The sequence below is a fragment of the Polychytrium aggregatum genome, assembly GCF_025602895.1.
Source record: "Polychytrium aggregatum strain JEL109 chromosome Unknown BJ171scaffold_26, whole genome shotgun sequence".
In the NCBI taxonomy this organism is placed as follows: Eukaryota; Fungi; Chytridiomycota; class Chytridiomycetes; order Polychytriales; genus Polychytrium; species Polychytrium aggregatum.
The window spans coordinates 125,021-144,146 of record NW_026516228.1 but is presented as its reverse complement, the minus strand read 5'-3'; the positions used below and the strand labels follow the sequence as shown (position 1 = coordinate 144,146).

General features: G+C 56.4%; 7 protein-coding genes across 7 annotated transcripts; 4 read left to right on the top strand and 3 right to left on the bottom strand.

The window, feature by feature from the left end:
- Positions 1-38: 38 nt before the first annotated feature.
- Positions 39-1,774, bottom strand: BJ171DRAFT_510883 (uncharacterized protein). The gene is made up of 5 exons (XM_053111510.1): positions 1,532-1,774; positions 1,226-1,295; positions 942-962; positions 666-793; positions 39-529 (listed from the first exon to the last, which is right to left on the bottom strand). Exons 1-5 carry the CDS (start codon positions 1,613-1,615, stop codon positions 146-148), a joined length of 687 nt encoding a protein of 228 aa, XP_052965179.1. The 5' UTR covers positions 1,616-1,774; the 3' UTR covers positions 39-145.
- Positions 1,775-1,942: 168 nt separating this feature from the next.
- BJ171DRAFT_510882 (P-loop containing nucleoside triphosphate hydrolase protein) lies at positions 1,943-4,499 on the top strand. Its single transcript, XM_053111509.1, has 3 exons — positions 1,943-2,847; positions 3,035-3,827; positions 4,003-4,499. Exons 1-3 carry the CDS (start codon positions 2,032-2,034, stop codon positions 4,320-4,322), a joined length of 1,929 nt encoding a protein of 642 aa, XP_052965178.1. The 5' UTR covers positions 1,943-2,031; the 3' UTR covers positions 4,323-4,499.
- Positions 4,500-4,636: 137 nt separating this feature from the next.
- Positions 4,637-7,790, top strand: BJ171DRAFT_510880 (uncharacterized protein). Its single transcript, XM_053111508.1, has 3 exons — positions 4,637-4,707; positions 4,899-5,248; positions 5,424-7,790. The coding sequence occupies exons 1-3, from the start codon at positions 4,701-4,703 to the stop codon at positions 7,554-7,556; spliced, it is 2,490 nt and encodes an 829-aa protein (XP_052965177.1). The 5' UTR covers positions 4,637-4,700; the 3' UTR covers positions 7,557-7,790.
- A 302-nt stretch (positions 7,791-8,092) lies between these two features.
- Positions 8,093-11,142, bottom strand: BJ171DRAFT_510876 (NADP-dependent oxidoreductase domain-containing protein). The gene is made up of 8 exons (XM_053111507.1): positions 10,712-11,142; positions 10,160-10,463; positions 9,817-10,022; positions 9,601-9,697; positions 9,402-9,479; positions 9,117-9,169; positions 8,731-8,907; positions 8,093-8,492 (listed from the first exon to the last, which is right to left on the bottom strand). Exons 1-8 carry the CDS (start codon positions 10,949-10,951, stop codon positions 8,199-8,201), a joined length of 1,449 nt encoding a protein of 482 aa, XP_052965176.1. The 5' UTR covers positions 10,952-11,142; the 3' UTR covers positions 8,093-8,198.
- A 52-nt stretch (positions 11,143-11,194) lies between these two features.
- Positions 11,195-12,851, top strand: BJ171DRAFT_510874 (isoprenoid synthase domain-containing protein). The gene is made up of 5 exons (XM_053111506.1): positions 11,195-11,594; positions 11,785-11,883; positions 11,966-12,202; positions 12,329-12,487; positions 12,623-12,851. Exons 1-5 carry the CDS (start codon positions 11,298-11,300, stop codon positions 12,749-12,751), a joined length of 921 nt encoding a protein of 306 aa, XP_052965175.1. The 5' UTR covers positions 11,195-11,297; the 3' UTR covers positions 12,752-12,851.
- Positions 12,852-13,322: 471 nt separating this feature from the next.
- On the bottom strand, positions 13,323-15,481 carry BJ171DRAFT_558937 (uncharacterized protein; the record flags this gene model as incomplete). The annotated part of the gene is made up of 4 exons (XM_053113181.1): positions 13,323-13,454; positions 13,584-13,699; positions 13,926-14,039; positions 14,176-15,481. 4 exons carry the CDS (start codon positions 15,479-15,481, stop codon positions 13,323-13,325), a joined length of 1,668 nt encoding a protein of 555 aa, XP_052965174.1.
- A 1,312-nt stretch (positions 15,482-16,793) lies between these two features.
- BJ171DRAFT_583271 (signal peptide peptidase-domain-containing protein) lies at positions 16,794-18,822 on the top strand (the record flags this gene model as incomplete). The annotated part of the gene is made up of 5 exons (XM_053114238.1): positions 16,794-16,901; positions 17,187-17,451; positions 17,636-18,010; positions 18,256-18,434; positions 18,628-18,822. The coding sequence occupies 5 exons, from the start codon at positions 16,794-16,796 to the stop codon at positions 18,820-18,822; spliced, it is 1,122 nt and encodes a 373-aa protein (XP_052965173.1).
- Between the last annotated feature and the right edge of the window lie 304 nt (positions 18,823-19,126).

Below are 19,126 nucleotides of genomic sequence, written 5' to 3'. Positions count from 1 at the left end.
GAAACTCCATGCGCATTGCCGCGTACCAGATCGGCGAGAGGGATCAATGTGCGCGTGTATTCGGAACTGGAAGGACAACGGTCGGTTACTGAGCCACACCTGCTCCATTTCGGTCCGGAGAGCCCTTTGATGGATGGCTTTATTCTTATGGTGTTGCGGGGTTGGGCTTGCCCCGCTTCACATGGATGTTAAGGGCCACGTTCAAATCGGCAAACTCGCCCAGCCGCACATTGACTTGGTGGCTTCCCAGAGACTTGATTCGCCCGCCCGGAATCACAATGGCATCGGAGGGAATGATGATACTGTGCTCCTCCAGTGCATGGGAGACATCCTCGCTCGAGACCGAGCCGTAAATCCGTCCGTCGTCCGAAGCTTCCGAGATCGTAGTTCGCTCGAAATGGAGCTCTTTGAGCTGGATCAGCTTGTCTTTGAACTCAAACAGCGACAACGGCGCCTCTTCGGAAGAGCCGGTGCCTTGTTTACGCAATTCCGCCGGATTAGGGCTGCTTACAGCGACAGCAGGTACAATCTGAGGAGGAAGCAGGCCGGAGGGGGGGGGAGAATATTGGCCATGACGTGATCCAGGTCAGTCGGATATATCGCCGAGACAGCGGCTTCAAAGCGACCGCCCAGGCGCCGATCGAAAGGTGGGTGGGATACATTACAGGATCCTTGGCAAACTGGTCTTCGTCGATGGGAGGCGTCCATCCGGTCGGCAGGATCGAGGCTCCGTCGAATTTCGGAACATAGTCGGCCATACGGAAGGGAATGAGCCAGTTTCGGGCTTCCTTTACTGCAGATGTCAAATGTACGATATACGTCAGAACTTGGGGATCCAATTCCACCGCTGTTCGCGAGAGTCGGCTTTCCAAAGTCCACGGTTCACATGAGATGTTGCTTCGAATGCAGAGCTGCAAGCGGCATTGAGACAGCGAGCGTACCGGTAACTTGAATGATTTGACCTGAAATGTCCACCGCCCGACAAAGGTGATGGCGATGGCGATGGCGATGGCGATGGTGATGGCGATGGCGATGGCGATGGTCAATGATTCATCGTTTGCAAGCAAGGGATGCAGCCGACGCCCATGGATCAAGGCAAGCATGCAGTTAGCTGAGCTGGTTGAGCCATGCGGCAGGGCTCGATATCTATTTGCAGGTGAGTCGATAGCGAGTGTGCCTGACGACGGATGAACGGCATCGTTCTTTCATGACATGGGGTCCTTACCGGCTTCGCCATAACCCTGGACATCTTGATGCAGATAGACATAGGTCCCGGCACGGACAAACGCAAAGCGCTAAAAACGGCCGCGGATGCGAACCAGACACGGCAATGTCAATTTCGATCGCAGCCATCCACAGCGACCGCCATCCGGCTTGGATCGGCAGCGCCCGCCTCGGCCGCAAGAGAGTCCGAAATGCGATTTTATCAGGCACTGTTACTCTCCCCGCCGAATCGTGCGCATATCTTATCCATTCCTCCTCCCCCGAGTCGTCATCCATGCAGCCGCTCGCTCCAGCACGCAACAACCACCTTCTGGCTGCTCTGTGACAGGGTCCGTGTGGCTGCCCGTGAGGTGGCGCCCAGCGATTTGATGGTCTTGGATATAAAAGACATGGGATGCAACGGCCTCGGATCAATCAAGCGAACCGGATCAATCAAGTGAATCGGATGCGTCGGATGAGTCGGCCGGCCGGCGGATCGCTTCAGGACGAACGATGCTGTGTGGGGCGGATCGGCAAACAGCACGTTTGGCAGCGCTGGGGTGATCTGGGCCGATCACGGCGGTGCTCTGTCTCTGAAAATTTTTTCCCGATGTCGGCGCCGTGGCAGCAGCAGCAGCGACACAGGAGCATCCACGTGTGCCGTCCGCAGCCCTGGCTCGAGCCACCATGACGCGCAGTCCCTTTTTTTGTGCAGGCGTTTCGGCCACCCGGCCCTGATCGGCCCTGATCGGTCCTGATCAGTCCTCCATCGGTGCAGATCGCTGCTGGTCGCTTCAAGCATCGTCGCTGATTTCCGATCAACGCACAATGTCCAAGCTGTGGCATAGCTCGTCGGGCTCTCTGTGGCGCCAGAGTGTTTCCAGGATCCGCTGTTCGCAAGTGGGCCTTCCCCCAGCCGCATCCCAACCACATCCGCTTGCGCTCGGAGCTTGCACAAGCCCGTTCCGCCACTCCGTTCTGAGGTGCTTCACGCCTCCTCGGCAGCACACTGATTCCGGCCCGCGAGCACAAAAGCCAGTGGAAACACCCACGCTGCTTCCCTTCCTCGATGCTACGGATGCTGTCGAAACCACCGCTGCCGCTGATGGCGAGCGCCTCGCTAGCCATCACACAAAACTCCCGCATCCGCAAAACGCAGCGGAACATGATGCCTCAGGCAGCGACAATCGGTTCTCGTCAATACCGGCAATCTCTGAAAAAACACTCCGGGCCATCAACCAGGACTTCAAGTTCGAGTCCATGTCCGATGTCCAGAAAAAAGTCCTCAGTCTCCTCCCGACGACTTCCGATCTGCTTGTGCGGGCCAAGACGGGAACAGGCAAAACCCTGGCGTTCTTGATTGCTGCCATCGAAACAGCCGACATGCGTGGTACAAAAGACAGAGTGCCCATTGTGATCATATCGCCAACACGCGAGCTTGCCTTTCAGATCGCTCGCGAGGCAGCTAAGCTCGTCAAATATCACCGGTATAACGTCGTCAGCCTGGTCGGCGGCGAGAGTGCTTCACGCCAGAAGCAAGCGCTGGCACGCGGTGCGGACATTGTCGTCGGCACCCCCGGCAGACTGTTGGACCACCTCGAAAACGACTCTGCTTTCCGTGAACGATGTCAAGGAATCCAGGTGGTGAGTTGAGTAGCTCTCTTGCAACTGAACTCGATATCTGCTGCAGATACCTTCCGAGCTGCCTCTGTCTTTGAGAGGAAGGGACGAGAATCACCTCCGATGAGGGGCGAGAATCACCTCCGATGCTAGCGATCGCCTGTCTTTGCCAACTGACGATGCTCGTCTCGCCGCGCTGCCATTCCCAAAGCTGATTCTGGATGAAGCTGATGTACTCCTCGAGATGGGCTTCCGGACAGATATGGAGAGTATCTTTTCCCATCTGCCTCACAAGCGCCAAACGTACATGTTCTCGGCCACGATCTCTCAAGGCGTCAAGGGTGTTGCCAACGTCTACCTTCGTTATCGGTATAAGTTGGTGGACTGTGTTCCCGCAAACGAACAAGCAAGTCACAAGGTTATTTCCCAAAGCTACATCATTGCGCCATTTTCACAACAAGCCCTGCTACTCATGGACATCATCAACCAGCACCGTGCCGAGAACCCCGCCGGCAAGATCATTGTCTTTTTCTCGACAACAAAGGTCGTCAAGTACCTTTCAAGTGTCTTCAATGCCATCCCGGGCATGGATGTGATGGAGATTCACTCTGGCCTGGATCAACGCCAGCGCACCCGAGTCAACGAGCGCTTTCGTCGCGCATATTCTGCCGTCCTGTTCACCTCTGATGTCTCTGCCCGCGGCGTGGATTATCCTGGCGTCACACTGGTTGTTCAAATGGGTGTCCCGTCGTCGCCACAAAACTACATCCATCGGATCGGGCGAACCGGCCGAGCCGGCAAATCAGGCCAGGCCATTATGATCCTGTCTCCACCGGAGCGATCGTATCTCTTGGATCTCCACAGACTTCCGATCAAGCAGGAGATGCGATTCCAACCAGCAATCAGCGCAGCGAATACCAAGAACAAGGAGGCTCTCCGAGTCGCATTGGAGAGCTCGTCTCGCTTTGAAGCCGCACAGTGCTACACAGCCTTCTTGGGTTTCTGTAAGTGTCGGGGCCTCTGTCGAGGGCTCGTGGAGCATTGGTGACCGCAGCGACCTCGCCGTGTAGGATCGAGTATTGGGGCGGAGCGATGAGCTAGTATGTATGTACTGTGAAGGTGTGAGGCAGGCTCGGCGGCTAACATATCCCGCAATTCTTCTTATATGCTCGACTACAGACAAGCAACAGCAGCCGCGGCTTCGCTGTTCTTCTGAAAGCATCGTGGCAGCAGCGAACGATTTTGCCACGGGCCTGTTGGGACTGCCGGAGCCTCCAGCAGTCAAGTACAGCCTGCTGCATCGACTTCAGTTCCACAACATCCGCGGCGTTCGCGCCATTCGAGATGATCAGTCAACCCCGGAAGATACCTTCCACACCCCCAAGCCGCGCAAATACGATGATTTCCAGGGCCGCTCCCATTCTCCGGAATCCAAGAAAGGCGGCTTCGGCCACGCTCGCGGCCATCAGGGCAAGCCCAAGCGCAGCCCGAGGCACTGAGACCAATGGTGTTGTCGGCCACATCTGAGCCGGACCTGGCCGATGAGAAATCATGGGATGGAGACCCGGGGCAAGCAAGCTGGCCTGGTCTGTGTCGGATGGGCGATGTGGAGATCTGGCATTTGCCCGAAAGAGGCAATCTGTCCCACTGTTCGGCAAACACGCTGTATACTGTGACACCGCCGTGGCGCAGCCCCTCTCGGCGAGAGCATGGCGAGAGCATGGCGAGAGCACGGCGAGAGCACCAGCCCGGCCTGCCTCGCCTCGCCGCCGCGGCCAACACCGCCGCCAGCACTGGGGCCGGCACCCGGACGCTGTTCTTTGCCCATCCCATCTGCCGATCGCCGCTCTGCTCGGTGCTGCACTCGGAACGAAGCCATGTCAGGTTCGTCGCAGGCAGCGGCCAGGTGTATTGGCTGCAATTGCTGTCCTGACTCCGGGCCTCTACCCATCGGCTCGCCCTCGGGTCGGCGGGCCTTCCCTTTTGCCCCAGACATGTTGTGTCTGGAACTCGGTGCATAAGCGTGAAATGCCAACGGCCTCCGCTCTCCTTTCCTGCCGTCTGCTCGTGCTCAGAAGGCGCCATGCTCTCGCTCGGCCAGGCCGATCCCCAATGGAAATGCAAGCGAGGCAAGCACGACCACCCCTTTTTTCTGTCCTACCGCTTGGCCACCGATATGGCCATCGCGGAGCGCATCAAGCGGCACATGGAGTCGACCGCTTTCCAGCAACAGATCCAGCGCTTCGCCATATCTGAACCTGCCGAGGGCCTGCACGTGTACTTCAACCGCGAGTGCCAGATGATTTCCATGACGGACACTCCCTTCTTCCTCGACGGTCTCCTCACCGCCAAGGTTGCCATTCTGATCATCAGCAAGGAGGCTATCAAGAATATCATGGCTGAATACGATAATATGCTTCTTGAGGTACAGTTCGGCTCTCGATAGGCTTTCTAGTTCTTTTTTTTTTTTGTCGCTTGCTTCGATTGCTCCCGATAATTCTCTCAATCTCTTCGCTCATCTTGCTGGATGACCATCCCCTGTGCTCCCCAATCTCGGCGCAATCCACTTATCGGGCTTGTCTCTATCTCTCTCCACCCAGTGGGAGCTGGCATTAGAGCTTGCAACCTCCGAGCGCATCGTGCTCATCCCCCTTCTCGTCGGAAGAGAGGATATCGCCACCAAGCAGACCGAAATGTTCAGTCTCGATTCCATTGATACATCCAAGTTCGAAGCGCCTCACGAGCATCCCCAAAGCCGGCGTCGCCAGTTTAATATCATTGACACCCTCCGCGAGCTTACGAGCCAACGCACTATCCATGTTATCCCCAGCCAAATCAACGACATCATGGACGAGATCGCCCAGCGCTACGTTTTGGCTCAACAGCAGTCCAATAGCGATCCAGCACGGATTCCCAGCGAACCGGCGGCCTCAGCCCCGGTTGCAGCGGTCGCTCCTCCAGCTGCCAACCAGCAGCCCGGCTTGGATTCGACTCAGCCGACTACGCCGTCCTCGGCCGCCGCCGCCCCAGCTCCGGTCCCATCAAAATCAGTCTCCCACGGGCCGTCAAATCCATCGCTTGAATCGTCGCCCGCAGTTCCTCCCTCGGCTACGACCCTTGATCCTGGCACGGTCTCGGCTCCTCCTCCACTCAACCCCAGCGACAGGCCGGCGCCGCCCACGCTGCCGTTCCCGGCCCTCTCGAGCTCCCAGAGCCTTCCTGGAGGCCAACATGAAGTCGATCTTGCTCAATCGCATGCCCATCGAGCGCACACGACCCAGCCCTATCCAACCCACTCCCACGACAACCAGCCCCAATATTATGGCGCACCTCCTCCTCAGCCCTTCGGTGCGCCTCAACCTTACGGTGCACCTCCCCAGCCCTATGGCGCACCTCCTCCTCAGCCCTATGGCGCACCTCCCCAGCCCTATGGCGCACCTCCTCCTCAGCCCTATGGTGCGCCTCAACCTTACGGTGCTCCTCCTCAACCGTACGGTGCTCCTCCTCAACCCTATGGCGCACCTGTTCAGTATGTCCAGCTTCCAGCGCCCAACCAACCGACGTCGTCTACCCCTCTTTCAACCGCCACTGGCCTCGTCAGCGATCTGGTTACCGATGTTGCCAATCTCTTCCGCACAAACCAACCTCCTCGGAACCCGACAATGTATGCCGCTCCTTCTGGCTATTATTCTGGCGCGACTCCTGTGTATCCCGTCTCGGCAGCAGCTCCAGCGCCAGGTTACCCCGCCCCTGTCTCTGCACCTGGCTACCCTGCAAGCACAGCCCCAGGACAACCGTACCCGCCTCCTACCCCTGGACATCAATTCCAGCGCTACAACACCGCGCCAATCCACCCGACGTACTCTGAACCTGGCATCTCGGCCCCTGCTTCGGCCCCTGCTTTGGCCCCTGCTTTGGCACCGACGGCAGCTCCCGCCTTTGCTGCACCCCCGATGCCCCCAGCATCCAGTCCAGGAGCCTTCGGCTATCCAAGCACCCAACCTGGCGCCGTTTCAACAGGACAGACGCCTCCGTTCCCAGCTACCGGCGGCCCCACTGGTTTTGCATCCCCTTACACTAACCAACCTGTTCAATATGGTCATGGCCCTGGCACTGGCCCTAGTCCTTCACCAGCCCCTGGCCCGTATGCTGGCCAGAGAACACCTCATCCGGCCCCAACCGTTTCCGGGACCAGCTTCGGAACTGGCATGCAACCTGTTAGCGCACAATCCGACAAACTCTTCAACGAGCAAACGAACGAGATAACGCCATTCGGACGGTATGTCTACAACGAAATCTTCCAAAGCCTCAACGCCAAGTACAACCCCTTGAACTCTGGGTACATCGAAAGCTCCAAGATGAACTTTTTGTGTGATGTGATGTTTCTAAAGGCCCCTCCCACCGAGCTGGGCCGCTGTCTGCACCTGTACCCACTGACTGGCCGAGAGGTCGAGTTCTACAGGCGCTTGGGCGTCAACGCTCTTTCTATCCCCGCGAATGGACCTAATGCAGAGCTGGGATACGCTCTGTCTCAGAGCGCCTTATATCAGTGGGCAGCAGTGGCGATCAAGAGCTTCAGATCCTCGCGAGAAGCGTATCTGGCTCACGATCGGGCGTTGAGGTATCTCGGCATCAAAATCCAGCTCTCACCCACAATGTTCCCTGTGGGCAAGCCTGATTTCCACCAGTATCTCCAGGCCACCCGCCAGTTCCGCGATGGCTACGCTCCTTGATCAAACTGGAATAATATGGCCCATGTCAAGTCGATGGACGGTATGCTCTTGATCTGAATACACACCGATCACTTGAAATCGTCATCTGCGACACTGTCGATATCAGGACCGCTGTGCTGCACAGCACGACCAAGCCCTGGCCTCCAGGGCGCACAAGAAACGGGATACTCTGTTCCGAGTCAGGGCCATCGCTCCTCTCCGGGTCCTGAATACACACCTGTCCATCGCCCGTCATCACCAACAGTGTCTCCACGGAGACTGGCATTGTGGCCGCCTTTGGGAGTGCCTCGTCGAAGCCAGGGCGTGGATGTCCATCAAGCCCATACAGACCCAGATTCGCCCAGTGCCTTGGGTGTCTCTGGCGATGGTGAGGCTGCTAATGTCCCAAAGCGCACGACGAGCGATTCGTTCGACAGGAGTGTCCTGATATCGAGATACTCCAAAGCTGCCCAGGATCACGAAGCTGTCCGGGCCGGTTGAATGCGTACACCACACTCCCATATCGCGACATCCACGCCAGTTGATCGCGGCCAAAGGAGATCGAGCGGGTGTATTCGAGACTGTGCCTTCGAAGCCAGCAACCGGTGGTTTGTTTGAAGGCACTCAGAGACACCCCCATCACCCTATTTCGCTTCCACTCGACTAGTTGTATAAGAGTGGGCAGCGCAAGACACCGTCCAGCTGATCCGACTGCAGCGGCGGTTGATTCGAGGCAGCCAAGACTTCTTGCACATAGGTCTCCTTGCGCATGCCGACAAGCACAGTCGAGTCCCGTGGAACCGCCGAGAGGGGCACTCGAATGGCCTGCTCGGTCAGGGACGGAGGCTGAACACTGGAGGGCATCGATGCACTCAGCACCGAGGCGAGTTCCAAGTTGTTCTTGTTTGCATAGAGCTTGGATATTTTCAGGAGCGTTTCGCACATCTTGGCCGTTTCCTGATCGTCGGGGTCGCCAAAAGACAGCGTGAGCTTAACAGCCATGCCTCGACATCGTCTCCCATGGACTTGGCAAGGAACTGACTCCGGCACCAAGCAGCAGACTGCCAATATCCTTGACCAGCATCGCCAGGGTTGAATACGGTCGCCCAACTCCTCGACAGTGCCACGCAAACCAAAGCAGGCTCGTTCAATAGGACGTAAGTTCCCTGAGCAAGGTATGTTTCGTGTAGAGTACCTCGCGGTAGAGATTCGCCCATCCGATTGCAATATCTCGGTCTTGCTCTCGTCCATTCTTTGCATAGTCGATCAGGGCCGATGTATCTGCCAGCACCGCTGGAAGCACGGTTTTGGAAACATAGTAGTTGGCCGCGAAGGGGTTGCTGGTCAAGCGGGCCAAATTATCTGCCAAAACCTGGGGAACGGCATTGTCGTAGGATGAGCTATGGATCTGTGCTGCCGCATTCGCCTCGGTCAGCACCGCCGAGAGCCCCAGCTGGCTACTGCCAATGCTCAAAGTGTCTGGATATGCACAAGCCCGTTCGGGATCGGTCGGGCCTGGGCGCTTCAAGCGGATGACAAACGGGACGCAGCTGTCGTCGGACAGCTGTAACAGATGCAGACCTGAGCCCATATGAACTTGCCAAGGAGCTTGATATCATCAGAGGCCGATCCCACTTGGCTCGCCAAAAGGAAGCGATTATGTCGTCATAACGTTAACATGTGGATAGTGCACCTAGTAGCGACCGTCGCGCTTTCTCCGATGGCATAACCAGAGCAAAGCACCCTCTGTTGGCCGTATACTCGATCGTTGCGGGTGGGAATCAAATGGTTCATATAGCCGATGCATTTGATCGATGCATTTGCGAGCGGATCGCAGCAATCACCAAGCGAGTTCGGATTGCTTACAGATGTTGCCAAGATCCATCTCCATGTTGGTTACAGCTTCGAAGCGCCCACTCAGCTCGCGAGTCAGAGCGGATTCATCTTCAGAGGCGTCCGTTACAACATCGAGTTTGTGAATCCACGTAAGATCATTAGTCCGTTAGTGGGGATCCCGTCCACTTTGTTGTGGACGCTGCTTGACCACGCCAGTAACTCTCCTCACCTAACTGAGCAAGCTCGGGACTCGTCGTCAGCATCCGAACTTGGCCGCCGGCTACCGACATGAACGGACGATGTAGAAACTGATACAGGCCGTATTCCTATTCATGCAAGATGGAAGGTGATCCTTATGAGTATAGGACCGATCCTCAGTCGTCCCTGACCGACCTCGGTCAACTCTGGCCGTGCATGAGTGCCGCGATTGCAACGACTGGGATACCTCTGCGACCTGCGACAGGCCCTTCGGATGTCCCGTGCGTGACATGGCCGTTGTCTCAAAGAGGTTAAAAGGATACTCGATGCACGTGAAGCTGGAGCCGGTGTTGTTTGCATCCGCCGCATTCACGATCTGCTCCAGAGAGAGATGGTCTGGTGCGGTCGGAATCGACATGGAGGTCGAGCATATTCCGTAGGACCTGATGCGCCCTTTCCAGCCCATGATCGGATGGCAGTTGGTGTAAGAGCAGGGCTGCAGAGCCACGCCGTCGAAGAACGTTACGGAATCGCAGCGCATGGTATGGTAATACACCACCTCCCGGGACATGACAGCCGCTCGCGCTCACCTCTGGCGACCTCGGTTTCGAGATACTTGAATGCCTCAGCTATCATCCGGTACACCTCTGAAACAGATATCCGCCGATCCGCTGATGCCATCAAGCGTTCGGGATTGTTCAGCATGACAACGTCGAGGTGCTCGAGCTGGAGCCGTCCGAGAGAGGCATCAATGCCATGCTTCAGGAAGGACGGGGATACCGAATGCGCCACGGTCGAGGAAAGCTTGGCTGTCCCATCCGATATGTCTCCACCCTGGATCGAGCGCATGTGGTCGACGGTTGTATATCCGAACTTGGTGATCACAAGTAGATTCTATTCAAATCGATAATCAGTGCCGTTCAAGCCGAAGCGACGGCAGCAAAGCCCCCCCCCCAAAAAAAAATAATCAGTTGAGCACTGGGGCAACAGCCTTGAATGCTGGCTCTGTTTCAGCCTATGGCCCTGTCAATCCCGAGCAGCTTCCCAGGGCTGCTCAAACGCAACCGATCCGCGTCAGAGAAGAACCAATATACAACTGAATTTTAGCAGTGGCCAAATTTCCATTGATCGGCGGGACTCACCTCTCGCTGGATCTTGTCGGCACGAATGAGGTCGTTTACGACAGCGCCGACGAGCCTTTCGGAGCGGCCGCCTTCAAAGTGATCGCTGGTATCGATCACGTTGACTCCGCTGAGAAGGGCAGTACGCAGCGCCGCCCAATGCGAGGGCTCGTCGATGTTCATTCTGTATGTACCCATGCCTATCCGAGAAAGTGCTCTGGGCCATCGGCTGCGGCCCATGTTCAGGAGCGATGCCACCATCCTGCGAGATGCCACAAAGAGCGCAAAGTGATGGAGATGGGTGTCCTCTGCTGGCGGAACAGACTATTCCGAAAAACGGACCAAGATTGCTGGGGAGGGGAGCGGAAGTGGAATCGGTGTGGTCGAAGGCGCTGCAGTTCCTTTCGGCGCAAGTGATCGAGCCAGAGCCGCTGTCAGGCACAGAAGCAAAGGTGCACCAGAAGAAAAAAAAAAATGGACTGAAAGGAAACCGCGCTTGGTGCTGTCGCTGTCTGCGTCTGGATCTGGATCTTGCCGGGTCTTGCTTGGAACCCGCCCCTCTCGAGATCCCCAAGCCCATCGCCGCCCTACCAGCGTCAGTCAAATCATGACTATTCCCCGGGTCATCCTGCGCGGGGCCGTGTCGGCCAGCGGCCGGACCTTTGCTACACAATCGACCAGTGCAGACGCCAACACTGCCCGCTACTGCTCTGATTTGGTCCGAAGATACGACTACGATCATTATCTGGCCTCGATATTTGTTCCTGCGCAAGCCCGCGAGGCATACTGGGCGATCCGATCGCTCAACATCGAGCTATCTCTGGTTCACGAGAATGTCAAGGAGATTGCTATCCGCAAGATGAGGCTGCAGTGGTGGAGAGACGCTCTGGATCTGGTCTACAAGGTATGTTGGATTGTCGACCGAAGCCGTCAGGATCGGGATTCCTGTCGCCTGCTGCTGAATGTGGGCGCAAACAACCTGAAGCTCGCATGAGAAGCGGCCACCCCAAATCCATCACCCGGCAATAGCACCTCGAGCCCTCTGGCCTGACGACTGAGAGCCAATCCGATGCAATCATCTTTCCACATGCTAGGGCCAACCTCCAAACCAACCCGTCGCTCAAGCCCTCGCCAAGGCCGTCGCAGAGGGTGCACTCTCCCGAATATGGCTAAAGAGGCTAATCGACGAGCGGGTACGCAACGGGCTTGCTGCCACTCCTGTTCGCTGCTCAAGGACATGCTCTCCGATTCTCACTCTCTTCGATTCAACCTCAGGAGAAGCGGCTGACGGATGTGCAGTTCGGGACACTCCATGACCTTGAACAGTATGCAGAAAACACAGCCGGATCGCTGATCAACCTGCAAATCGAGTCGTTGGGTCTTCGGGATCTCCACGCCGACCATGCAGCTTCGCACATCGGCAAAGCCATTGGAATTGTCACGATGCTTCGAGGAACCCCGTTCCACATTCAATCGCGACAATTCTACTTGCCCTCAGAAGTCACAGCAAAGGTTGTCATCGCCACTCGTTTATGCCTTTGAGTCATGGGGGTATCGCTGCGCTGCCGCTGGTGCGATTCAGACACTTTTCTATCCCGGTCTGATTCTGTCGCTGACCTCTGTTTCCCGTCATTTCAGCACGGCATTGTAACAGAAGAGCTGTTTCGACATGGCCCCTCTGACCGGCTCGCTGACGCTGTCTTTGAAATTGCTACGCTGGCCAACGACCACATGATAACGGCGCGCTCCTTTGCAAAGGAAATCCCGCATGCGGCCTATCCCGCGCTGCTGGGGACAGTAAGTTTGGTTTGCGCACGGAGATAATGGCACGTTCTGGCAAGTATGGTGGGCCGCAGGGCTACTTTTTTTTTTCGAGAACAACAGTGATCGGTCTCTTATCACAGTCTCCTACTGGACCGAATTGCCCCGCAGGTGACATGCGATGTGTACTTGAAGAAGCTCGAGCGGGTCAACTTTAATCTGTTTGACAAGAGCCTGTTCAAGAAGGACCTGGTGCTTCCCTTCAAGCTCTGGAGAAGCAGTCGCACTGGTGTTTTTTGATTGGCAAAGTTGTCAGTCGGACCTCTACACTTTATTCAGAAAAAAAACGGGACAATATAGCCGTTTCCATGAACATGTAGTATGTGCTGTGCTTGCGTCAAGCAAAGCCACAAGAAATAAAACAGATCACTTTGGCAGCCTCCGAGTGAAGACCGCCGGTCGCTCTCCGATCTCCACAATCGACCTGCACACTGGTCTCGGAGTGTCAGCGCGCGATAACATTGGGTAACAAAATATTCGATGAATGGTCAAAAACCCGGGTGTCCCGTTTTTTATTGGATTGCCTCTAATAGAAACCCTGCGCACGATACGGAAAACCGGCGCAGACGCAGCTACGGCACCGAGGTGGAGGGCTTTTCAGCTGCGGATGGTTCATTCGACGCCGGTGCTCTGTCGTTCTGCGCCAAGTTCGTGGTCGACAGCCGGACCTCTGCGGCGGTCGAGCTCTTCTTTGGCTTGTGATGCTCGGTCGCGACCTTCTTTTCGTGACTGAGGAGTTTTTTGGCAACCAAGATCCAGTTGTCACAATGCTCGCTGTGGGAGAGATACGGAATCGGGCGCTCTGGTGAGGCTATTGCTCGCAAATGAACGTGTTGATGCAAACGGCTTCATACCGAACCAGCGCACGAAGCGGCTTCCTGTCCACCGACACCATTTCAATGTCTGCCGAGTCCTTCGTGAGATTCATGTTGAAGGCGATGAGCTGATACAAGATTAAGTATCAGCGCTGTGGTCGCATTGCAGCACCGCTCACCCTGAGTATGCAAGAGCTTTGCTACGGCCACTGGTTCTCACGAACAGTGCGAGCCAAGCAGCCGCCAGGCCGACTGACCTCCTGATTCAGTTGATGGAACTCATAATCCCACGACTCGCTTGGCTTTTCTCGGCCACCCTTGACCAGCAAATGCACCATCCAGCTGATCATGGATGTATGGATCTTGACGTTTTCTGTCCAGCGGAGAGAACAAGCAAAGGCGTGAGCGTCGACCGAGACCAAGCCCGAAAGCGTCGCCCAAACGCCGCAAAATCACCAGCCCGGTCCATGAAAGCCACGCTGTGTCACCGGCGTATGGACCGGAGCTACTCTGGATCAGTCTCGCTGACACAATCACATATGCGATCAGTGCTCGTTGGCGGTGCCGATGTAGTATCGACAAGCCCAGCTGAGGCCCACCTTCGTTGCGAATGTCCGTGTCGGTGTTGAGCTGATCCAGCACTCGCGAGAGCCAATTCTCGACATGTAGCGGGATTTTTTGCTGCTCCTTCTCGGCCGTGTTTGATATCAGCTCTGGACGAAGGCATGTGGCGCGGTTGATGAGTGCAAGGTGTCGCCCCGAGCATTGTTCACCATTTCTGCAAATATGTGGGTATGTACCAGCCGCACGGCTGGAGATAATTGCGATATGCACACGCACGCTATGTACCTATGATGGTGCCAATGTGCTCAATCCACTGGTTCAGCGACTCCTTCAGCTGGATGCGCTCGGAACTGGGCAGAGGCTTCTCCGGATCCCTGGCACTGTAGGTGGTATATCGATCTTCGAGCTGATTTTGCAGGCTTATCACCTGGGCAGCAATGCCATCTTCGCCCGAGATTCTCATGTCGATTTTGACAAGCCACTCGTCAATCTCGTGGTGTACCCGCTGTAGCGTCTCGGTCAGAGGTATGTAGTCCTTTCCGTTGGTGTTCCTTTCATTCCGCTTGAGGAGTTTGAGGCCGCAATCGATCCAGGTTTCGGTCAGCTTACGAATCTTGACAATATCCTCCTGAAAGACCAGATCGCGATCGCTGGTAAATCGGACAGCCACCAAGCTGATCTGATCCACCCACTTCTTCAGGCACTCGGATAAATTCTTTGCATCGTAGAGGTGGAAGACCTTGAGGAGGGGATGGTCGCTCTCGATGGCATCCATGGGCTCGTTGGCATTCAGGTTCTTGAGAACCATGCTCATGTCCCGCTGCATGCGGGCCAGCGTTTCGACGTTGCGCTGGTCCTCCTCGACGACGTTCTGGGAGAGCGACACCAGTTTGTCACGCCACTCGTCAACCTTGGAAGCAATGGTGTTGATTTCGTGATCGTTTGTGTCGCTGATGATGACAATCATGTGGTTGGTTGCCCGCAGTCGAGAGTTTTCGTGCTTTTGCAGGGCCATGAGCTCGGTCACGCCATGGTCCTGGCCGATGCGGAGAGCGAGACTTGTGGCTGCATCAACCCAGATGCGCTTTTCTTGCTCGATCAGGCGCACAGCATCCTCCAGTCGAGTTCGCTGCATTCGGTAGAGGCGGTGGTACTCTTCGAGGATTTCGTCGGTATTGTCTGATTGGGAGAGGACCACGACAAGCTTTTCCTGGGCGTCCTGGGCCTGCTTGGTCACCTCGGCGTCGTGCTTGCGCACCAAGTCAAGCTCCTTCATCAAGTCGGCCACGGTCTCCTTGGACCGGATCAGCTCCTCCGAGAGCCTCCTATTGAGCTTGCGATGGGCGACCAGCTCGGTGTGCAGTTGGCGCACATGCTTTGGGATGCGCATGAACATGGTTGAGTAGCGTCGCCGGATCTCGGCAAGCACCTCCCCGCGCTCCATCATGTTGACGCTGACTTGTCGGATGAGTTCCTGGAAGACAGCATCGTAGATCTTTTGTTCCTCTTGTATGACACTCAGAAAGGCATGCATCTCCGTTGGGTACTCTTGGTCGATGTCGGCGCCGATTTCCTTCAGCAAGGCCAACATCGTATGCTTAAGGAGGACCACTTCCTTTCGGGTTGCTGGCTTGAGCGAAGGATAGGCCTCCTCGACCCCTTCGCGGTACGCTGCTGAATCCGGGAGCAGCTTTCATGAGAGTGGGGAGGAGCCATGGACGCAAGTTAGCTACGACTCCAATCGAAGGAACGTGGCCATAGCTGCAAAGCCCGGCGACTTTTGATAGTCGGGGAAGGCTGCCTGCTTTGGATCTGGCCGCCGGCTCGTGTGGCTCACGGCCAACCGAGAGTATACCACCGTCTAATCTAACTACTACCCCAGCGCAAAAAGTCTCGCTAAACAGACCCCACTATTAACTACGCCAGCGCAGCCGCATCCAGGGCAAATATACCCGACGGCGCACTCATCGCCAACAGCCTCGGTTCGCTGGCCGAGAAAGCCGCTGTGTTTTTGCATACCTCCGTGTTAGGAATGACAATGTTAAGGTCATCGTGCTCGATTGGATCAGGTATGGCTTCGGAGCCGTCGGCAGACCATGTCTCGCTTTGTCCGTCCTCTGTGGCCTCGAGCTCAATCTCCCGATTGCGTGTGCTGGTGTCGTAGACAAATGCCATTCCCTCGGGAGTGTCCGCGCTTTTGCCAAAGTGGACTGTCTGGTCGGGCTTGAGATGGGCCACGCGCTTGGAAGTATTGGGATGAAGGAAGGCATTCGGAGGAATCGTTGTCAGAGGCGGAATTGCAGGAGGGGGAGGCTTGACCCTGGATTGCTTTGGCCGGAGGGCTGGAGAGCGGCTCTGCTCTTCGTATGGGGGAGCAGCTGGTGGCCGCGCCGAAGAGAAGACCGGAAGCGGGGCGGTGACGGCCGAGGAAAACGTTTGGGTCCTTGTCGAGCCCTTCTTGGCTAGACCCTTGCCGGTGAGCTTCTGTCCGCTGGCAAGCTTTCCGACGTCATTCAGGAGATTGAAGGGTATGTGGTCGGCCATAAGCAGCGCGGCAGGCGGGTCCTGGGAAGTTCTTACGGAAGTGATCGAGACGGAGTGAGCCAAGAGTCCGAGGGGGCAGCACACAAGCAGCGAGCGCTCTTTTTCTCTCGGGGCAGTTCTCGGGGCCGAAGGTGCTCTTCAAAGAGGTCTCTCCCTTGCATTTTGGAGCTGATTGGGTGCGGGCGATGGCTGCAAGTCGGGCGATGGATGTGCTCAGAGGCGAGCACAGGACCGAGAGCACCAGCCAGTCAGCCTTCTTGGTGGGATGGGCGGTCAAAACCCGCTGCTCTGGCTGCTGCCGCTGCGGCCGGGTCTTGCGATCCCATCACAACCCTCACGCACCCGCTCGCTCTGGCAGCATGAATTCGATCGACCCCATTTTCCTTGCCTACGGAGCCTTGGGCGTGATGGCTGTACTGCCCATCTACTTTGGCTCCCATGCCTCGATCAAGTATCCGTCGAAGAAGGTATGCCTGAGGAGCTGCGAGGATAGACAGCGTTAACCGGTGGCCTTCGAGCGAGGTTGAGATCGAGGACGGATCGTTGGATCGAACAGACTCGCCGCCTTCCGTGTACTCGCCAGAACAAAAGGACTTGCTCCTTGGGAGCCAGATGGGTTGACGGAGCCAGATGGGTTGACAGAGCCAGATGGGTTGACGGAGCCCATCAATCGCATCTGATCTAATCCGATCTGATCGGGAATCTTCTTCCACTACTGTCGTCGCTGACTCTCGGCTCGGTTTTGATCAAAGAGGGGAGCAAAGCCCGAGCCCGTGGCCGAGTATTTCTCGATCCAAGACGCCGCGACGTTTCCAATCATCGGCTCGATCACCCTCTTCTCGCTCTACCTGCTCTTTACCTATTTTGACAAGGCCTACATCAACTATGTTTTGACGGCCTATTTTTCGCTGCTGGGCGTCGGTGCGATGGTGGAGTCGTTCATGGCTGTGGCCCGGAAGCTCACCGGCTATTCCCTGACTGGCGAATACCGCCTGGACCTCTTCAAAAAGAAGCATGGTACTTGTAGAACAGCACTCGCAGAGCAGCATCAACAGCAGTCGCGGAGCAACATCATAGAACAGCACTCGCAGAGCAACAATCTCAGTCGGACCACAGCAGAGAGTGCTTTGGGCTGTCGTAGCAGCGGGCCACTCATAACTACCATTCTCCTCTGTGTACGTATACCCCCAATCGATCCAAGCTCTCTTTTCTCTTCAGTTCGGAAACATCCATATGGTCGCTGGTGCCTTCTCGATCCTGATTGCCGGATACTATGCCATCACAAAGCACTGGATCGTCTCCAATGTCTATGGCGAAGCCTTTGCTACATCGGCCATCCAGCTTCTCAACCTCGATTCGTTCAAGACCGGCATGCTGCTGCTGACGGGGCTGTTCTTCTATGATATCTTCTGGGTCTTTGGCACTGAGGTCATGGTCACCGTTGCCAAGTCATTTGACGCACCCATCAAGGTGTTGTGGCCAAAGGACATCTGGCAGGTGATCGAGCAAGGCATCTTTTCCAAGCCGACTGATGTGCAGTTCACGATGCTGGGTCTTGGCGATATTGTAATTCCGGGTGAGCAACATTCCCAAGTCGTGGGTCGCCATATTGAGATGTTACATCGACGTGGATGTTTGCCTCTGGGCTTCGAACACTGGCGGAGGCTGGCGACGAGGCTGGCATCAAGGGGGGGGGCAGTAGGATGGTACTGGTAAACTCCATGCTGCCCACCCCCTGCCTCGAGCCGCAGCTGCAGTGTCGCTCCGTGAGCAGGATTTCAGACGTGCTGACATTGCCATCTCGGGACGCAACGATCAAAGGCATCTTTGTGGCCCTGTGTTTGAGCTTTGACCACCACCAGTACCTCAAGTCCGAGCTGGGACAGAAGAAAAAGTTCTCGCGCAGCTTCCCCAAGCCCTACTTTACCGCATGTCTTGTTTCGTACATTGTCGGCTTGACCACCACTGTCGTGGTCATGCACACCTTCCAGGCGGCCCAGGTACGTCAGGAGCGGAGCAAGCCGAGTGAATAACAAGGAATTTGGTCGAAGCATTTGTTTCTGTCAATCGCCTCTCGTCGCTGTGTCGAGCTTCCTCGTCACATTCCGATGTCATGTTGCTTTCTGACAATTCCGAACACTCTGGTCATTCACATCTTTGCTGGCGATTCTGCTTGCGCGCCGCTGAATCCAGCCAGCGTTGCTATATCTTTCGCCCGCCTGCATCTTCTCGGTCTTGATCACAGCCGCGATTCGCGGCGAGCTTGCAGATGTCTTTGCCTTTGCCCCGGCAACCGAAGAATCAAAATCCCCCGAAGCGGAACTGCTCGAAGCCGAGGCTGTATCCAACAAGAAGCTTGCCAAGGGAGTCTCCAAGAAACAGCAGTAGCCTGTGCGGACAATGGACCCACAGCACGACCAAGCCCTGGCCTCCAGGGCGCACAAGAAACGGGACACCTGTTCCGAGTCAGGGCCATCGCTCCTCTCCGGGTCCTGAATACACACCTGTCCATCGCCCGTCATCACCAACAGTGTCTCCACGGAGACTGGCATTGTGGCCGCCTTTGGGAGTGCCTCGTCGAAGCCAGGGCGTGGATGTCCATCAAGCCCATACAGACCCAGATTCGCCCAGTGCCTTGGGTGTCTCTGGCGATGGTGAGGCTGCTAATGTCCCAAAGCGCACGACGAGCGAT